Source organism: Rhinolophus hipposideros (assembly GCF_964194185.1).
Source record: "Rhinolophus hipposideros genome assembly, chromosome: 21".
NCBI classification, from domain to species: domain Eukaryota; kingdom Metazoa; phylum Chordata; class Mammalia; order Chiroptera; family Rhinolophidae; genus Rhinolophus; species Rhinolophus hipposideros.
The window spans coordinates 38699260-38721793 of NC_138067.1; the positions used below are offsets into that span (position 1 = coordinate 38699260).

The 22534-nt window shown below is 37.4% G+C and overlaps 1 protein-coding gene across 5 annotated transcripts in view; it reads left to right on the forward strand.

Annotated features, from left to right (window-relative positions):
- Window positions 1-22534, forward strand: part of LOC308490335 (uncharacterized protein) — a 54342-nt gene that overhangs the window by 11795 nt on the left and 20013 nt on the right. For 2 of the 5 annotated variants that reach the window (XM_081032403.1, XM_081032402.1), the window contains one exon: window positions 868-21314. The exons of 1 other annotated variant lie outside the window; for it this stretch is intronic. In XM_081032403.1, coding sequence (XP_080888529.1) covers window positions 868-2978 — 2111 coding nt within the window. In that variant the 3' untranslated portion in view covers window positions 2979-21314. 2 more of the 5 variants (XR_013992190.1, XR_013992191.1) reach the window with 2 other exon arrangements.

Here is a 22534-nt window from a genome sequence, read left to right on the forward strand (position 1 = left end):
TGTCTCACACTATTTCCTATTTACTTGAAACCAGGCACTGTGCTAGAGTCCAGCTATTGAGGTAGGTTCCTACTGTCGTGGAGGTGTTGCTATTGTAGTAAGGGAGACATGTAGTAAATGAGTAAACAGACCAAACACTATCAGGCCGTAATATGTGTTGTGAAGGAAATTAAGCAGGGTAAGGAGACAGAATGTTGGAGGGTTGGCAGGGCTAATTTAATTTAGATAATATCAAAAGCCGATCTGAGGTGCTAACCTTTGAACAGAGATATGAAGTAAGGTCTGAGGACCTATGAGTGCTGAGGAACAGCAGTCCAAGCAGAGTAAACAGCAAATGCAAAAGTTCTGAGATCAAAGGTCATCTGGGTTTTATTGCCAAACCAGATGATGCCAGCTGATTTGAACATTCTGTTACACTTATTTGTGTGTTCCTATGTTTTCATTTCTCTTGGGAATATATAGAAGTGGAACTGCTGAGTCAGGGGACGGGTGTATTTTCTTAATCATATGTATTGAGACATATGTATATAAATCATATGTATTTATATACTTTACGTAATATAAAATGCAGCCATTTTAAGTGTCAAGTTCTGTAACTTTAAAACAGTTTCATTGATGTATAATTGTCACACAGTAAACTGAACATATTTGAAGTGTACAATTTGATAAGCTGACTTAACGTATGTTGTGGAACTAGTACACAATCAAAATAGTAAATATATCCATCACATCCAAAAGTAATCCCTTCCTCATGCCACTCTCTACTGTGAGATGCAACCCCTCACTCCACCCTCAGCACAGAAAAATCACATAACAAATCACATAACAGCATTTGTTTCCCTTTTGCTTTTTTTTTTTTTTTTTCAGATTTGGAATCTAAGTGTGTCACCAAGAAGTTATTTCCAGAAAAGGATATTTGTGAAATATATTTATCTCAGTTGCAGGCAGAAAAGAATAAAACCTTCATCCATCAGGATACAGTTTTCAGAAATGACTTGCAGTATAAACATGAATTTGAGAGACAAGAAGGACAGATGGGATGTGTTAGTAAAATGATAATCCAAAAACATTTATCTTTTCCTCTCCATCAGAAAATTCATGCTAGAGACAAATCATATGAATGTAAGGAATGTAAGAAAGCTTTTAGACAACAGTCATACCTTATTCAACATCTAAGAATTCATACTGGTGAGAGACCCTATAAATGTAAGGAATGTGGGAAGGCCTTTTGTCGTGTGGGAGACCTTAGAGTACATCAGACAATTCATGCTGGGGAGAGACCCTATGGATGTAAAGAATGTGGGAAGGCCTTTAGACTTCATTATCACCTTACCGAACATCAGAGAATACATTCTGGTATGAAACCCTATGACTGTAAGGAATGTGGCAAGGCCTTTAGTCGTGTTAGAGACCTTAGAGTACATCAGACAATTCATGCTGGGAAGAGACCCTATGAATGTAAAGAATGTGGGAAGGCCTTTAGACTTCATTATCAACTTACTGAACATCAAAGAATTCATACTGGTGAGAGGCCTTATCAATGTAAGATTTGTGGAAAGACCTTTCGGGTTCAACGACATATTAGTCAACATCAGAAAATTCATACTGGTGTAAAACCCTATAAATGTAATGAATGTGGAAAGGCCTTTAGTCATGGCTCATACCTTGTTCAACATCAGAAAATTCATACTGGTGAGAAACCCTATGAATGTAAAGAATGTGGTAAATCCTTCAGTTTTCATGCAGAACTTATTCGACATCATAGAATCCATACTGGTGAGAAACCCTATGAATGTAAAGAATGTGGGAAAGCCTTTCGTCTTCAAACAGAGCTTACTCGTCATCATAGAATTCATACTGGTGAGAAACCCTATGTATGTAAGGAATGTGGAAAAGCCTTTATTTGTGGCTATCAACTTACTTTACACCTGAGAACTCATACCGGTGAGATTCCCTATGAATGTAAGGAATGTGGGAAAAACTTCAGCAGTCGCTATCATCTTACTCAACATTATAGAATTCATACTGGTGAAAAACCCTATGGATGTAAAGAATGTGGGAAAGCCTTTCGTCTTCAAGCAGAACTTACCCGACATCACAGAATTCATACTTGTGAGAAGCCCTATGAATGTAAGGAATGTGGGAAGGCATTTATTCGTAGCAATCAACTTATTTCACACCAGCGAATTCACACCAATGAGAATGCCTTTGAATGTAAGGAATGTGGGAAGATTTTTAGTCGTCGCTACAATCTTACTCAACATTATAAAATTCATACTGGTGAAAAACCCTATGAATGTAAAGAATGTGGAAAGGCCTTTCGCTTTCAAACAGAACTTACTCAGCATCACAGAATTCATACTGGTGAAAAACCCTATAAATGTCAGGAATGTGGGAAAGCCTTTATTCGTAGCAATCATCTTATTCAACATCACAGAATCCATACTGGTGAGAAACCCTATGAATGCAAGGAATGTGGAAAGACCTTTAGTCGTCACTATCATCTTACTCAACATCACAGAACCCATACTGGTGAGAAACCCTACATATGTAATGAATGTGGGAATGCTTTTATCTGTAGTTATCAACTTACCTTACATCAAAGAATTCACACGGGTGAGATTCCATATGAATGTAAGGAATGCGGAAAGACATTTAGTCGTCGGTACCATCTTACTCAACATTTCAGACTGCATACTGGTGAGAAACCTTATGGATGTAAAGAATGTGGGAATGCCTTTCGTCTTCAAGCAGAACTTACCCGACATCACACAATACATACTGGTGAGAAACCCTATAAATGTAAAGAATGTGGGAAAGCCTTTAGTGTTAATTCAGAACTTACTCGTCATCACAGAATTCATACCGGTGAGAAACCCTACAAATGTAAAGAATGTGGGAAAGCCTTTATTCGTAGTGATCAACTTACTTTACATCAAAGAAATCATATTAGTGAGGAAACCCTATGCATAACGTAAAGAGGATACAATGGCCTTAAGAAATTGCCTTTTAAACAGCAGAGAACTCATAATTTAAGAAATGTTTTACTTGTTAGGTAACATGGGAATCCCCCATTTCATGATTAAAACTTAACAGAAATAGTTTTATACTATACGTGTTGATGTAAAGAGTTGAAAAATTATAGCATCACCCAGTCTTGGTTAAACTTTAGCAAATTGATATCGGTGCAGTATACCTCAGACCAAGGTGAAGGGCACCCGCCACACACACTGTTGTTCACCAAAACTTTTATAAAATGCAGTAAAGCAGGATTACCAGAAAAAAATGAAATGGAAAGAAAAACAAATGAAAGCCCTGATTTTATTATTGCATTTAACAGACATAAATTTAGCTCTGTCAAATTGTTGAAAAGGTTTCTAAATGCTTATTCTCTCTGTCTATACTCAGCTCATTACAGACCAGAAGCAAACATTCTGTGGCCCAGCATCAGTACATGGACCACTCTTTACATAGCACTGTAACAGAAAACACTTAAAAAGTTAAAAAAAAGAAAATGTGTTTGAATTATTTAAAAATATGAGGAATGAATTTACGAAAGGGATATATTGACTTATTCTAGCTACCTTTGCAAGCCTGCTGGCATTTATTTGGAAGAACCACTGCAGATCATAGGTCATTTGCAAATGTAGTGTGCCTTTCCTAAAAACCTAAATACGCCTTTGTTTATTCTCACATCAGTATGACTATACTTATGTGACTATGTCTCTGGTAAAAGATGGCCCAGACTTTGTGCACTATCCCAGAGCTATTTGGAGGCTTCCAAAGAAAACGGAGAGCTTCTCAACATTTCATTTGAACAGTGGCCACAAGCACAGATATAGCTAGCATGAACTGCAATATTTCTGGATAGCCAAATACAGATATTGTTGAAGTAGATAATCTTGAATGAGACAGATTATATGACTCTAAATGCTCACAACTTTCGCTAAAGCCACCTAAATGTTCATGTTGCTGTTTATGGTAGTTTTGGGTACATCAGTTGGAAGATTCAGTAAAACATAAAGAAACAAAATTGCTGCTGTTTAAAATGGAGGAATAAGCAGTCACCATGCTCTGGGCTAGAAAAACCCTATGGGTAAATATAGAAAGAGAACCCCACAGACACACCTCATGAAATGTCTGACATCTAAAAGTGTATCCTGCGTGACAATTTTTTAAAATATTCATATCTTAAAAAAATAATTCTGTTAATGTAATGAATGTGGGGAAAGGCTTTAGCTATAGCATTATCTTTACTGTAATTCTCACAATTTCACCTCAGCCTGTGTGGTATTTGGCAAAACACTTCTCTCTGTGCTTCAGTTTTAAAATAGTGATAATAGTACCTTCCTAATGGTATTTTTGTGAGGATGAAATGTCAATAAAAAAACAAAACCTTTAGAAGAGCATATGCTCAATAAATGCTACTGTTATTTTTATCATTAGTAATACTATTAGTAAATTCATGTGAGAGGAAGACCCTATGAGTATAAGGAATTTGTAAAAGCCTTCCATTACCTTTCACTCCTTACTTATATTGAGATACTTGTGAATAAAGTCTACTAAAATGAACTTCCATTTCTAAAATCAGGACTCATCTCTGAAAACTGATATGAGAAAAACTTCTCTAGAGTTGATGAGTTTCGTGAAGTTTATGCAGGTAAAGCTTTTGAAGAATCAGGGAAAGCTATAATGCTTTTTCTTTTCATAATTCAAAAAGCAGACAAATTACAGTCTGCTTTTTCTGCCCAAAATTCATGATAAATTAGAAACTCACAACCAAAAGGCTACTGTTTATTTGGAAAAAAATTTAAAATAGTACAGTGAACACTGGTATGCCCTTTCTAGATTCAGTGATTATTAATGTATTGTTATCTTTGGTTTGCTTCTATATCATTTTTTACATTTTTGCTATATTGTTTGAGTATAAATTGTAGACATCATGACATTTCACCTGTCTGTACATAATCATGCAACTCCTAAGAATAAAGGCTGCCTCCAACTAATATAACTTCACACCTAAGGAAATTAGTAAGTCCATAATCTCTAATATTACAAATAGATATCAGTGCCTTAACCCAACATATCTGAAAGAATGTCTCTGGGAACATAGTATTCAATGGTACTTGAAAAATGTTCTGTGATCACACAGGCTTATGAAGCTTTGGACACTAAATCCCTTCTAAGGACAAAAAGTGCTTATTGTCAGACTATCAGAAGATTGAGTCCTACACTAACAATAATTTGCATAACTTTGTTTATCTCAATGTATCTTAAAATTTACTAAGGAAGTCCCATTCATAATACCTAATATCTTTGGGATGTGAACCCACACTGGGAATGCTGCCATAACCAAAAATGATTGACCCTAAGGATGGACTATTTAGTTAGTTAAAATGGCAGATGCTTAGCTATGTTGAGAAAAGAAATGCATGGTGTATTTCTCTGCTGCTCGCATCTTCCTCTGCAATCAATTGCTTGCCTTCTGAATTTTTCTACAAAATGAAAACCCCATTTGCCCCCCCTTTTAAAAATTTCTTTTTTAACATTTTTTTATTAGTTTCAGGTGCACAAAACAGTGTAATAGTTAGACATTTATCCTTTATATCCCTCACATAGTGACAACCCTCCTCCCCCCATCCACTATGGCCCCCTTTTTTATATGAATATACCATAATTTATTTAAACCTCTCTTATTGTTTAGTGTTTAGGTTTCAAGAGTTTTTCACTATTTCAGATATACTTCAGTGAATATCCTTGTCTGTGATCATTGGTCTGTGTGAGCTGGAATTTCTTTAACTGAACATGTGTAAGTAGGATTGCTCACACATTATATATTCTTTCAGTCATGTTAGATTTTGCTAGATTGATCAAAGGTCATATACACTTCCAGTTATACTAGATATTGCCAAATTATTCTCTTAGACTCCTGTCAATACTCAATTTGACAGGAATACTATCAAATTGAGTATTCCTATAGCCTCACTCTAGATGTTTTAATAATTTTTATAAATTTCAGTTTCAGTTGAGCCTTTTTGCAAACATGTTTCTTAGCCAGTCATTAGTTCTTTACTTTGACTTTCTCCATTATTTTTGTTCTTTTGTTTTCCTAATTGACTTGAATATCATTCTGGATACTTCATTTGCTATATCAATGCAATTATTTTCTCCTTCATTAATTATAGCATTGGTTATCTGTCTCCTGAACACTCATTCCATTTTTATGAGACAGATTTCTAGGCTATAAATTGTATAATCTGGAAATAAAATTTTATTTATGTTCCAATATTTAATGTATTACTTTGTTTACTTATTGCAATAGCTAAACTCTTCAAAATAAGGTTGAATATTATGGTGATACAGGCATCAATTTCTCCAAATTTAATAAAAAATTTCATAACATTTAATCATTTGCTATAATATTCACTCTTTATTTGAAGATCAGTCTCTTTGTTGCCTCTAACTATTTTCTTGCAACATATGTGGGGGAGCGGACGGTGCCTACTTTGGTAATGATTGCTAAATTCTAAACAAGGCCATTTTGTTATCTGTTGGTATAATCTTATATTTTTCTCCTTAAATTTATTGATGTATTGATTTATACATATGAATTTCTTGAATTTTAAACATTTCTTGTAATATACTATGATTTTTGTGATATGCTGGAGTTCATTTAGTATTATCTTAATTAGAATTTTTCCATCTATAGTCATGTGTGAGGCAGTATTATAGTTTCCTTTTCATTCATAAGATTTTGGAATTGTAATGAACTGTTCTTTAAAAACTAGAAACAACTCGTCTTTAAGATATAATGAATTTTTAAATATTGACTTCGTATCTTATGACCTTGCTAAATTCACTTAGTTCTAGAAGAGATTATTTTTTATAAATTACTTAGAGTTTTGTATAAATACAATCAAGAAATCTGTTAAGACAGTTCCTTTTTCATTTTCTATTTTCTTTTATTTCCTTTACTTGCCTTATTGCACAGACTAGGACAGTGTTAAGTAAAAGTACTCAGAGCAGACCTTGTTTCTGACCTTAGGAAAAAGGCATTCAATATTTTATCATAATGTGTTATGTTAGCTGCTCATTTTCCATAAATATCCTTTATCATATTGGTTTTGAATTTTGTCAAATACATAAAAAGCAACAATTGACATGATCTTTTGGTTTCTCTCCTTTAATGTGGTGAATTACTTTGATTAATTTTAGAATGTCATACCAGCCTTGCAATTCCTGGGTTATGCCCCACTTGGTCATGATATATATATATATATATGGCTGAATTCCATTTGCTAATTATTTTTGGAGATTGTTCATGTACATGTTTATTGTTCATATTGGTCTAATGTTTTTTCTTATGATCTCTTTCTCAACTTCTATAATCAGTGTTAAGTTGCCATAAAATAAGATGGGAAATGTTCCTTCTTTCTCTAGTTTATGAAAGAAATATAGTAAAAGTCATATTATTTCTTTCTTAAATCAGGTCAAATTGCCATTGAAATTATTTGAACCTTGAGTTTTCTTTGTGGGAAGGATATTTCAAGGACAATATATTCCATCAAATTGATTTTTTATATCTCAGCAAACAAATTAAAATGAAATTTCAAAGAGAAAAATTCCATTTATAAAGAACATAAAATACCTAGGAATGAATTTTTAAAAGCACATGCAGGATCACTACCTGAAAATGACACAATTTTGCTGAGAGAAGCTAAGTAAGTGGAAAGATATGCCATTATCATGGATGAGAAGACCCAATAGTGTTTAGAAGTCAATTCTCCCCAAATTGATCTATAGTCAATGGAATCTAATCAAAATCCCAACAGGCATTTGAAGAAATTGATAAGTTGATATAAAACATATTTGGAAATGCAAAAGACTAAGAATAGCTTAGACAATATTTTTTTTTTAATACATATATATTTTTTTTGTTGTTTTGTTTTGTTGAGAGCCCACTGGCCCATGTGGGAATCGAACCGGCAGCCTTCGGAGTTAGGAGCATGGAGCTCTAACCGCCTGAGCCACCGGGCCGGCCCTAGACAATATTTTTAAAGGACAAAGCTAGAGGCATCACACTTCCTGATTTCAAACTATATTATAAAGTTACAGTAATCAAAATGGTATGGTATTGGCATAAAACCAGACACAGACCAATGGAACAGTATCTAGAGCCCAAAAATAAACTCATACATATATGGTCAACTAATATTTGATAAGGGATCCAAAAACACTCAATAGAGAAGCAAGTCTCTTCAGTAAATTGTGTGGTAAAATTTGATATTCACATTAAAAAGAATGAAACTAGAGAGCTCTCTTACACCACTCAGAAAAATTAACTCTAAATGGATTAAAGACTTAAATATAAGGCCTGAAGCCATAAAACTCCTAGAAGAAAGCAAAGGGGGTAAGCTCCTTGACACTGGGCTTGGCAATCATTTTTTTTATATGTATTACACCTAAAACACAAGTTTAAAAAGCAAAAATAAACAAGTGGGACACATCAAACTAAAAAGCTTCTGCACAGCAAGAGAAATGGTCAAAAAGTGAAAAGACAACCTATGAAATGGGGGGAAAATATTTGCAAACCACATATTGAATGAAAGGTTAATATATAAAATACACAAAGAACTCATACAATTTAATAGCAAAAATACAAACAGTCCAATTTTTAAATGGGCAAAGAACATGAAGACACTTTTTCCAAAGAAGATATTCAAATGGCCAACAGGTATATGAAAAGGTGTTCAACATCACTAACCATCAGGGACATGCAAGTTCAAACCACGATGAGATATCACCTCACACCTGTTAGAATGGCTATTATCAAAAGGACAAGAGATAAATGCTGGAGAGGATGTGGATAAAAGGGAATCCTTGCACACAGTGGTGGGAATGTAAATTGGTGCAGCCACGATGGGAAAGAGAATGGAGGTTCTTCAAAAAATTAAATATAGGACTACTTTATGACCCAGCCATTCCACTTCTGGGTATATATCCGAAGTAAATGAAATCATGATCTTGAAGAGATATCAGCATCCCCATGTTCATTACAGCATTATTTACAATAGTCAAGAAATTGAATCAACTTGTGTCCAGTGACAGATGAATGGATAAAGAAAATGTTATACACACACATACACACACACAATGGAAATCTTGCCATTTTGGACAAGTGATGAACTTTGAGGGCATATGCTAATAAGTCATCCAGAGAATAAATACTGGATGATCTCACTTACATATGGAATCTTAAAATAGTGAACTCATAGACACAGAGAACAGATTGACGGTTGCCAGTGGCAGGGGGTGGGGATTAGGGGAAATGGGTGAAGGTGGCCAGAAGGTACAAATTTCCAGTTAAAATATAAATAAGTTATGGAAATGTAATGAACAGCATGGTGACCAGAGTTAACAATACTCTACTGTATATTTGAAAGTTGCAAAAAAGTAGACCTTAAAAGTTATCACACACAGAAAACGAAACAATGTGAGGTGATGGGTGTGTTAACATTGTGGTGGTCATTTGCAGTGTATACATAAATCATGATATTGCACACCTTAAATTTATACAATGCTACATGTTAATTATATCTCAAAAAATCTGGCAAAAATAAAAAATGGATGAAGTCTGTTTGTTTCCCAACCACTAATCCTCATTTTTACTATGCTGCTTCCTTATATTGGTTTATGTTCTGTTTGTTTTCCTCTTGACTTGAAGGCTTAAATTTTTTAAGTTTATCAATTTCTCATGTGCCAGGCACAGTAGGTGCTGGGGACAGAGTGCTAACAACAACAAACCAAGGTTCTGGTCAAAACTACCTCGGTTTCCTGTATACCTTGAAGGATACTAATTTTGTACAGAGTTTAAGTTCAGCCACATCCAGCAAGTTCAGTTATGTGGACATTTTAACATTCTTCATTCCTGAACAGTCTATTTCAATTTTTTATTTCCTATTTGGTCAAGGGTTTAAATACACAATTATAAATTTCCAAAGAGATGACAAAGTCTCTCCACACAAATTACTTACCAACTGCTAACTAGACCTTTTACAATGGAGATCCAAAAGCCATCTTACCCAAATAATCAAACTTAGTTTCATTAACAATATGACTACCTGTCCTTAAATGTTTTCTGACATGTTGCAATATGACGTACAAGCATAACCTACAAAGTATTCTTCCCCCAAAACATCTAACCCGAGCTTAATGGAGCTTCTAGAACTAACTTCCTTTGTACAGAAAATAAAAAGGATAGCGCAAGGCTAAATGGCACTATATAAAAATATATATATACACAACATGGCAGACAATTTTCTAAGACTTCTCAAGAAGTCAACATCACAAAAAAAAACGAGGAGAAATATTCCCATAGCTCTATAACCCCTGGTAGTAAAGAACAGAGGGCCAGGCTCACTGAAGTAGGATAGGGATGGGACCCTTGTATTTTTACCAAGTTCCACAGGTGATTCTGATATCCAAGAAAGTTTGAGAGTCACTGTTCCAGACGAGACTACAGGGAGCTAATAAGCATATACACTGCACAATCTGGAAAGCATCTCCTTAGAAAATAAACAGCTATGAAAAGCATTTTAGAGGTCAATGAAGAAATCTGAATTTAGGATAGATATTATGGAATTATGGATAATTCCCTTAAAGTTAATTATAGTACTATGACTACATAGGAGATTGTCTTTGGGAGATACTAATGTAATAAGCGATAAAGTATAATGATGTCTAAAACATTCTCAGTGGTACAACAAAAAATAAACATGTCAAGTTGTTAATAACTGAATCTAGATGAGGGGTTCATTTAACTATTCTTTCATCTTTTCCATATGTGTAACAATTTTCATGACAAAGAGTTGGATAATATATGTGGATGGTTTTTATTTTGCTATTTTTGTTAATATCTAACAGCTTCTAGACAAAGAACATAAATCATACATTTTCTGCCTGTTGAAATTTTTATAAGCAAATCACTTCAAAAACTCTGATCCTTCAATTGCTGTATTTTAACCATCTCCACACTTATGAAATCCATAGAGTTTTTTTCCAGCATTAACTTTTTAAATGTAATTTAAGGAAGGAGCTCTTGATGACAATCCTCTTGTTTTTTTACCTTCAACTAGATCTTATCCAGAATTAGTTATTTAAAACAATAAAGGAAGAGTGGATAGACTTTTCTAAATTATTCTCAATAATACAATTTTCCTCTGACATCAATAACAGTAATGCTAATGAAAGAATGTAAAAGCTATTCTTTATGAGCACAGGTGTGTGCCAATACACATTCAACGATTTCATATGTACTATAACACATTTATTCCATAATTGCACTACCAGGTACACATTACTACAAATGATGCAATAGGAGGCTAAGCATCTCGCCTAATGTCACACAGGTAGTGAAGTGGCAATCATGATAAAGTATGTGTCTCAGGTAGACTTTTTCTACATTTGTTCTGATAATAGTTTTTCTCTAGTTTGAGTTTGAAGGCTTTTCTGCTTATGATGTTAACATATCTAATAAAATATCTTTTATGGTTAGGAAACTGCAAACAGGAAGGCTATTCCATATTCCTTACATTCAAAAATTTTCTCACCAGGATGTCTTCTCTTAAATTGACAGTGTTTACTGTGACGATCTTGACATATTACTTACACTCACTGAGTTTTTTACCAGTATGAATACTGTGCTGTTGAGCAAATCTCAGACCACGATGAAAGGTTTTCCCACATTCTTTTATATTCATAATATTTCTCACCAGTATAAATTCTCTGACATTGAGTAAATTGTTCATACTCAGAGGTTTGCCCACATTCCTTATATTCATAGGACTTTTGATGATTATGAATTTTCTCATGTTGTAAGCTAACCATTCACAGTAAAGGCTTTCTCACATTCTTCACATTCATAGGGTTTCACACCAATATGAATTCTCTGATGTGCAGAAAGGACTGAGCTAAGTCTAAAGGCCTTCCCACATTTCTTACATTAGGTTTCTCACCAGTATGAATTCTTTCATATTGAACAAGGTTTGAGCTGCAACTTTCTTTCCACATTCCTCACATTCACAGAGTTTCTCACCAGTATTAATTTTAACATGTTGAGTAAGATTTGAGTTACGACTAAAGACCTTCCCACCCTCCTTACATTGGTATGGCTTCTCACCAGTATGAACTCTCTGATGTACTCTAAGGTCTCTACCCATATGGTTTTGCATCCATATGAATACTGATGTTGAACAAGATTTGAGCTACGATTAAAGGACTTCCCACATTCCTTACACTCAAAAGGTTTCTCAGCTGTGTGAGTGTTCTTATGGTGATTAAGCTGGGTGGGAAGACTAAAAGCTTTCCCACATTCTTCACATTTAAAGGGTCTCTCATCAGTATGAAATTTCTGATGTCGAGTAAGTTGTATATGAAGTCTAAAGGCCTTCCCACATTCCTTACATTCATAGGGTCTCTCTCTAGGAATACTCTGATTCTGAATAAGGTTTGAACCATGACTAAAGTCCGTCTTACACTCTTTACATTCATGTGGCTCATCTGTATTGTGAATACAAGAAGTACAATCATTATAAGTAGGCATTTTTTTCACCGCTGATAATCTTTTGACTGATCTATCCCTCCTGATGTCCCCGCAGTCCCTCAAATCTATGACTGTATTTTGAGTCATTTCTAAAACAAGGTCTTGAGGCCAAGAGTTTTACTTACTGGCTTTATATCCTGTTTGGGAAAATTTATTTCATAAAAGTCATTTTCTGGAGACAACTTCTCAGCTCCATAATTTGACCCCAAATTTGAAAGAAAAGGAGAAAGTAAACACATTTTATTTGGCTATAACACACACACACACACACACACACACACACACACACACACACAATAAAGAATAACTTAAACCTAAAATATTTCAAGAGAGCCTGAAAAAGGGCAGGAAGAGCACCAATAACAAAGTCTATGTAAGATGGTGATGTTTGTAATGGCAATAGGTTAATTTTGTGAAGTTTAGGTGTTAATCAAAATCGTTTGGTAAGCTTGTTACAAATATTGATATTTGTAACTCAGATGTACAGAATCAAAAGTTTTAGGAATAAGGCCTAAGAAGTTGTAATTTTAACATCTCTATCAGATGATTTTGATGCAGATCAAAGTTTAATGATCCATACTTAAAATTGTTTTGAATGATTCATCTTTACTCTTAAAATCCAAAAACTTAACATAGATAACAAGAACTCATATCAAGCCACTGTCATCCTTTATGCCCTATCCCTTTTACACTGCCTAGAACATGATAAAACCTTTTTTCCATATCTTCATGCTTTGCTCAGACTGTTTCATCTTCCAAGAATCCTCTGGCCTAGGCTCTTTGTAATAGACATTCCTCTCATCTTTTAAGTGTCAGGTTAAACGTCTTCCTCCGAACAGCTGTGACTGCTGGGCCCTATCTAAATATATCCCTGTCCTATATTCTCTGTTCCAGAAACTCATTCCTTACCTTTAAAACTCTGTCTCAATTACACATGCATTCATTCATTAACTCATTTCCTGTTCAGTATATTTTCTTATCCCTAAATCTGCCTAAGGGCAGATAGAATCCTGAGGGCATTCACCACTGAATAAGCCCATAGCACATAATAGGTGTTAAATGGATTATTTACTGATAAATAAAGGAAATTAGGCAGAGAATAAAGGTATAGAATACAAAAATAAGCCACTGGGAATGGCTTATCATAATATTCATTCACAACCACTAAAGTTGATAATAGAACCTTTCTTCCATCCCTTCTGTTTCAAGTGGGAACAAATGCACTTCTGAGCCAGACAGATCATGTACATATATGTAAAAATGGGAAAGCAAACAACAGCAGGCAGGCAGAAACTGGAAGCTTAAAGCTAACTAGGTTGATCGCCTGCTTAAGTATATCAATATGTTCTAAAAGAAAGTCAACAGCTGCCAACACCAAGATGACAGATGTTGCAGTTATCTGACAAAGCCTTTAAAGCCATAATTATGCAGGTGCTCCAACAAGCAACCACAAACACTCTCGAAACAAATGGAAAAACAGAAAATTACTGCAGAGATATGGAGGCTATAAAGCAGAACCAAGTAAAAGTTAGAACTAAAAACTATAATAACTAAAATTAAAATATTGCTGGAAGTTCTCAATATAGCAGACTGGAGAAGACAGAGGAAAGAAAAAATGAACTTACAATGGAGCAATAGAATGATCTAATCGGAGTAACAGAAAGAAAAAGATTGAAAAATAAATGAATGCACCAACAAGGACCAGAAGTTCCGACATTCATGATATCATCAGCATCCCGGCTGTGCACAGCTGAAAAAAACGTTGAAGAAAAAGGGCTACATTCATAAACCTATGGAATAAAAAATTTCATTGAGCACCAAAGATGATAAACCTAAAGAAATCCACACCCAAACTCATCATAATCAAACTGGTAAAAACTAAAGACAAAGGAAAAAATACTTGAAAGCACCTAAAAAAAAACCCCAAACCCACATCTCATTACTTATACAATACCTGAACAATGATTCAATCAACAATCACTCAACTGACTTCTCACCAGAAACCACAGAGGCCAGAAGGAAGTGGCACAGGATTTTACAATGCTAAAAGAAAAATTCAACCCCAAATTCCATTTCCTGAAAAAATACTGGTCAGAAATGGAGATAAAGACATTTTTAGATGACAGAAAACTAAAAGAAGTTGTCACCAACAGACCTATTCTAAAAGACTTGCTGAAGGAAAGTCTTCAGACCAAAGGGAGATAATGCCAGAAGAGACTCTGGAACATCGCGAGTGAAGGAAATGGTAACTATCTGGGTAACTATTATACAATAGGCCATCTTTTCCTCTTGCGTTCTTTAGAATATGTTTGATGGTTGAACAAAAAATTATATCACTGTAGGATGGGGTTTTCAATGTACATAAATGCATAGATGTAAGACAACCACAGCACAAAGGGAATGATACAAGTGACATGTGATAGCCACTGATGGAAAAAGGCAGGTTATAAAATAGCAATTTTAATAGGATCCCATTTTGCTCAACAGAAATAACTGTACATGTGTGTATAAAGGTGTGGAAGGACGTGGTACAGTAGGAATTACTGATTGTGAGTGATACATTTTTAATTTGTACTTGTTTCCATTAATTTTCTATAATGAACCTGTATTATAAACATAATAATAGAGACATTAAATATTCATATGCCCCTAATAAAAGGGTTTCAATATGAGCAAATATAGATAAAATATAAGGGAAAATAGAGAGACCCACAAACTGAATGGGAGATTCTAACATACCCCTTTCAGTGACTTGCAGAAGTACTATTTTTTACAAAATTAAATAGACAAATATATATAAAACATGAAATAAACTTTAAACTACAAATACACATTCCTTTTTCAGTCACACAGAACATTTATAAAAATTGACCATATACTGGGCCATAAAATAAAGCAAGTTTCAACACACTTCAAAGGTGAGAAATGATATAATATATGTATACATTTTTTACATATAAATGTCTGGCTATAATCATGCTGAAAATCCATATCACAAATTACCCATTTATTTGGAATGGAAAGCCATACTTGGTTGGCAAAAACTTACAGTAATCTATACAGAGACATCATATTATGTGATTCTTCACATGATGCTATTGGAATTATACATCCATTGTGGAGTTTTCTGAATCAAATCATGGGAAAAATTTTTTAATCACACAAATTCAGAATGTCACGCTTTAAGAAAACTGGCCTAAACTTGGACTCTAAAAAAAAGAAAGAAAAAAAAAGGTCAAAGTGAAAATAAATAAATAAAAATAAAATGTTTTTAGGGCACAGAAATTCTTTAGATTAGAAGGGAATAAAGGAATCTAACAATAAATGAATTTGTGAACTTTGGCTCCTAAATTGAAACACACTCATACATAACCAAAAATTTTAAAAAGGAAAAAGAAATGGGAGAAATTTAACTATAAACTGTACTTTAGATGAGACTCCTGAAATTTCTTACGTGTGACAATGATAGGTTATTTGTGTTAATTAGGAAAATGAAGTTAATTAGGAATAATGAAAGGTTATTTAGGATAATGTCCTATTCTTAGGAGATGCAAGTTGAAGTATTTAGGTACCAAGTGACTCAGACTTACACACAGTTCAGCAAAAAGGTTTAAAATAGTTAGATGTAAAAAAACATTTAGGGGCCGCCAATAACTCAGTTGGTTAGAGAGCGAGCTCGGAGCAACAAGGTTGCCGGTTCAATTCCTACATGGGTCAGTGAGGGATGCCCTCTACAGCTAAGGTTGTGAACAACAGCTCCCCCTGGAGCTGGGCTGCCCTAAGCAGCCCAAGGTCAGCCTCCCCACCCCAGGTCAGATGTGGGCTGCTGTGTACTGCCACTGCTTGCAACAATTTCAAGAACTTGTCAGACCTCATACATCTGAAATTAATATTATATGTCAGCTGTAATTGAAAAGTAAAATCTTTTTTTAATTAAAAAAAACACAAGCACTTGCCAGCAGGAAACATAGGTTACAATCCTGGCTCCAAAAACATTACCTCAATGACCTTGGGTAAGTCCATGCCCTTCTCCATGATGGTTTCCTCCCCTGTTTTACGGGAATAAGGTGGCCTCTAGACAGATGGCCTAAGAAGGGGCCCAGATCGAAATCCAGCATCCCGTCACTGTCACCCCAATCCCGGAGAAAAGCCTGGGGCTGAGCTAGGTGCCAGATACTGGCCCCAATATGGCAGCAAAACACCGACTGCACCAATTCCACCTTCTGCAAGAAGGGAGGCGGCCCGCCTGCATGGGAAGCTCCCCAGACCACCTGGCCCAGAAACTCAGGTTGGCAATCAGCAGCCCTGAGGAGAAGCCCTCCTCGCTGGTGACCTCTTGCTTGGGCTTTACCCTCTCTCAAAGTCAGAGCCCAAGTGAGAGGAGGTGTTTATTCAGGGAGCTCCGCCATTCTTTTGTTTCCCACCTTTCCCCAGCTGCAGAGGATTCGGGGCAAGGAAAGAATCCTTGTACATCTACTAGCTGGCGTCCCTAGACAGTGACTTTCCGTCACTGTCTCCTTTTGTAGAAAATGATAACAGCACCTGCCTGCTAAGAGTTGTTATAAAGACTACCAACTAGGGTGCAAGCAGCAGGAATAACCCGAATCAAATGGTTTAAACAATAAAGGATTTAGTTGGTTATCCCACTTATAAACAGGCCATATGCAGAGCAGGCTCCACTATTTGTAGCCTAAACGGTCCCAGGTGTTTTCTGTATTTCTTCCTTTTTATATAGAGGAGGTAAACAGGATACGCAAAAATAAAGTAACAGTTGCTCACACTCTCATCCCTTGATTTGTTAATTATGTAAATCAAGAAGTAAAAGTTTTCTGATCTCAATTTCTAGAGATAATTACTGCTTAGAATTGTGGCATGTTTTTTTCAGACATTGTTTCCTATCCACCTAGAGATAAGTGTTACAGATAGATATACACATACATTTTAACCAAAATAAAATCATGTTACGTCTGTTGATTTTCAAACTAGTTTGGGTTTAACTAGAGCAGTGATTAAAAATTCATATGCATAATCCACAGAGAAAGAAAGCAGACTAGTGGTTGCCAGGGGTCAGGAGAAGGAGAGTTGGGAGAGACTGTTTAATGGGTACCTAAATGAGGCCTAAAAAGGACAGATAGAAAACATAAATGAGTGAAGAAAGCCAGGTGTAGGGCAGTAAGGAGTGATGGGAACATGGGCGAACTGAGAAGTCGGGTTGGTGTTGACTACTCAGCTCAAACGTCACCATGAGGAATGTGGGCCCAGTGTGATCAGATTTTAGAAGTGTTCAAGATAAGACAGAAATGTGGATCTTATGTGAAAACCACTAGTTTAGATATGTGGCAAGTAAGTGAAGTTTTTAAAAACAGAGTGTGGGCCTGCAGGTCCCCACCTTACAACTTTGGCAGCAGGAAACCTTAAGGGTTCAGCCAGCTTGCTATAGAAATGTGGTTTACAGGGACAGGGGACAGGCACAGGGAGGTGTCTTACACAGGTGACACACTGTCAGAGAAAAGGGAACCAGCCTTTCATACACTGGAGCCCCTACGTCTGAAGTTTGGATTAGGTTTCAGGAAACATTGGCGCCTCCCCTTCCCACAGTGGGGGAGGTTTTCTTGCCCCTCCCCCCTGGGTGGTGGGCGTGGCCACATGACCAGCTTTGGCTAGTGGAAGGTTCGCAGACACCATGGTGCACTAAAGTCTTCAATGCGCCAGTGAGGTTTGCTTGACTCTCTCACTCTGGTGAGTGCCCTTGAGGAAAGCATGTCCCAGATAAAAGCATGTCCCCTTCAGCCTGGGCCCCAGAATGAACACATACAGAACAAATTTGAAACCAAGCCCAGCCAGTGAAGCCCATCACACTGCAGTTGACCTTAGTCCAGTGATCACGAAGCTAAATGTCTGCTGAAGCCACTGAGTTTGTGGCTGGATCGTTAGTCAGAACTACTGAGGCAATATCTGACTGTTACACCACCATCAGGAACCAACTGATCTGTACATCCTGCCCCAAACCCTGGTCCCATGGCTCTTGAACTTTTTGGTATTAGGCTACCTTTACACTCTTAAAAATCATTGAAGACCACAATGAGCTTTTACTTACGTGAGTTCTATCTGTCAATACTTACTATATTAGAAATTAAATTCCATTTAAACATACAAACACAAGAATACTCAATATCATTAGTCATTGGGGAAATGCAAATCAAAACCTCAATGAGATACCACCTCACACCCACGAAGATGGCTATAATCAAAAAGACCGATAATAATGTTGGCAAGGATGTGGAGCAATCAGAATTCTCATCTACTGCCAGGGAAATGTGAAATAGTGCAACCACATTGAAAACAGACTGGCAGTTCCTCAAAAAGTTAAATATAGAGTGTTACCATATGACCCAGCAATTCCACTTGTAGGTATACATTCAAGAGAAAGGAAAACACTCGTCTGCACAAAAACTTGCATACAAATATTCACAAGAAGCATCATTTGTAATAGTAGAAACAACCCCAATGCCCCTCAATGGATGAATGGCTAAATATACTGTAGTATGAATATTATTTGCCAATAAAAAGGAATGCAGTACTGATCCATCCTACAATGTGGATGAACCTTGAAAACATTATGCTGAGTGAAAGACGTCAGTCACAAAGACCACATATTGAATAATTCCATTTTATCTGAAATGTTCAGGACACAAGTCTAGAGAAAAGAGAGTAGATTAGTCACAGCATGGGGGTAGAAGTGGGAGGAATGGAGTAACGACTAATGGGTGCTGGATTTCTTTTTGGGGTGACAAAAATTTTCAAAAATTGATTGTGGAGATAGTCGCACAGTTCTGTGGATCTACTAATAACCATTGGATTGTACACTTTATGGGAGCAAATTGTATGGGCAAATGTGAATTACAGCTCAATAAAGTGATTATTAAAACACACACACATAAGAATACCTACACACACGTTCCATTAGCTGGCACATGTCATCATCACACATGTAACCTGTGGAAGACTCCACTGAGTCCTTCTGGGAGAATGACAGTGAAAGAGGCAAAGAAAAAAACAAAAAACACCTTATTATTAGTATAGAAACAGTACTGCAAGGGTTCCAGACCCACACATTGAGAACCACTCCCCAGATGCTGAGGGAACCAGGATTCAGGCCTCCAAGCCACAGGTCTTTCAGGAACCCTGGGGTTAGGGCCCCCATCACTGCCGCTCCGTGCTTACTAATTCTTTAGACCATTCTCAGGTCCTGCTCCATGAAGATAAATGTCTCCAAGGGGACACGTCCTCACCACACGTCCATCCCTTCAGCCTTTCTGCCTTATAGGAAGTTATCAAGGAAGGCTGCTTGGAGTAGAGGCAACCAGTTCTGAGTCTTGATAGGGAAAAAGAGTTAGTGAGACACAGAAAAGAAGAGGGGCTCCCTGGCAGAAGAACAGACGACTCCATTAGGGACTGACTAGTTGTCCTGGGTCCCCAAGAGGGACCTCACCTCTGAGCACATTGAGTTCTCCTCTTTCTCCCTCCTTGCACTCGTTTTGTTCTTTTTTCCCCCCACATTATTTAATATTTATTCAACCCCAAACCACTAAATATTTAGTATATGCCAGGCACTGTTCTAAGCACTGGAGATAGAAACGTGGACAAAACAAAGACCCCTGCTCTGGAGCTCACATGCTATTAGGCTAAAAGGCAATGAACATGTAAATGTATAAAATGTCAGGTGATATGTGCCATGGAGTAAAATAAAGCCAAGCAATGGAGATTGGCGGCCCTGGGTGGATGAGGGAACAGGGCTACATGCAGCCATTAGTATCCTCACTTTCTAGATGAAGAGGCTAAGTAAGCTACGGAGAAGTGACCTGCCTGAGATATTTTCCTTTGTGTTTGATTCTTACAGGTAGACTGTAGACCAGACAGGTCCCATTATTCCTAACAATTACATCTAATAATTTCTCATCTCATCCTCTCCAATTTACAGATGGAAGCCAGAGGGTTAAGCAAGGAGGCCACGCCAAGCACTAGTCACGTGGTTATTAAGAGGGAGACAGCGGGTAGAGCCCAGGTCTTCAAGTCCATGCTCTGAGCCTCTACACCAGACAGCTTGGCTCCTCTCTGTTGACAGAAGACCCGCATGGCAGGCTCAGCAAACAACACTTGGTCTCACAGTGAGCTGGACACACAAAACCCCTTTGCTTTCTGTTGATGCCCTTTTCTAGGCCCCACGCTCTTGGCTTCGTAGGCAGATTTGGCCTTTCCCACTAACCAGCCGTGTGATTTGGGGCAAGTTGCTTAACCTCTGGGTTTCAACTACTCCATAGTTAAACCTTGCAAGTTTGACATGAGGAAAGCACTGAACACAGAGGCTGGCCCAAAGAATAGATGTTCCCTATTGTATTGTCTACAGGCAGTGCAATACAATACAGGGTCAGCTGTCTCAGGTCATAGCCATGACCCCTTCACAGGAACCTCGCGGGACACAGGGACCAACATTCTAGACGATTAAATCAGGGTGGCCTCCTTAGCTCTGTCTATGCTCCCTCAGTCCCACAGGTAGGCATTACGGTTCCCACTTCTCATCTGGGGACACTCTAAGGCTCGGGAGGTGAAGGAGGCTGCCCAAATGCCCTGCCGACGTGGCAGGATGGGGGGTCCTGAAGACCAGGGAGGGAGTCAGCCCTCGCAGGGCCAAATCTCAGGTACCAACTTTCATCTGCAGCTCCTGCCAGGTGACTCCAGACCAGCGCCTCTGGGCTGAGTCTTCAGCCTGGACCGAGCCAGCTCCGGAAACCTTCTTGTCCTCACAGCGATGACCCAATGGCTTCCTTCAGAACTCGGACCTCTCTGCTCCAACTCGGTTCGCAGGCCCCCAATGCCCCCCTTTTTGCGAGAGCTTATTCCGATGAAGAGCTCGGCCACAGCCCAGTTCTCATCATTTGTTCTTGTTCTTAACAAGAGTGATTACTGCTTCAAGTGTTGAGTGCTTCCTTTCCTATGCTTGGCTGGATTTTATCTTCACCATGATTCTATGGGGGTGAGTGCTGGGTTATCCCCATTTTACACCTGAAGAAACTGAGGCTCAGAGACGTGAAGTAAGTCACTCCAGATCACATGGGGTAGAGCTAACTTTCAGAACTTATCTGATCCCAAATCCCTGCTCTTTGCTATTGCCTCGTATTTTACCTCACAGATTCAAATGTATGCTCTTTAGGAACGAGTCTCATTTATTATATGTTACTCTCCCACCTGTGCCTGAACCCCTGTACTGGGGCCACGTGCATACTCACTTCATTAAGTAGGTGCTTAAGCCTATCTCCCTGACTACCCCAGACCTTCCTGGAAACACTTAAATCTTGCAGCATTTTGCTGAGCACATACTACTTGCTGGGCGTGTGCTCAGTATCTTACGTATATGTACCAATTCATTTCATCTTCACAGCAACCCAAGGGGGTGGGTACGATTACTAACCTGCTTTACAGATGAAGAAACTGAGGTACAGAGATGTGCTCCACTCAGTACTTTGCATACCTGGAAAATGTCAGAGCCAGAGTTTGAGCTCAGCCAGTTCACACTAAACCGCACTATACTGTGTCGTGGAGGGTGTGAAGGAAGCACAGGAATATGCAATTGTTGCCAAAAAATCCACATTCAGCCTCTGGGGTAGGCTGAATAATGGTCCCCAAAGAGGTCCTTGTCCTAATCTCCAAAACCTGGAAATATGTTCCCTTACATGGCAATAGGGACATTGCAAATGTAATGAAGTTAAGAATCCTGAGATGGGGAGATTATTCTAGATTATCCTGGTGGCCCAATATAATCACAAAGGTCTTTATGAGGGAGGCAGGAATGTCAGAGCTAGAGAGAGAAGATGTAAGGGTAGAAGCAGAAGTCAAAGACACCAGCTGTGTGGCTGGCTTTGAAGGTGGTGGAAG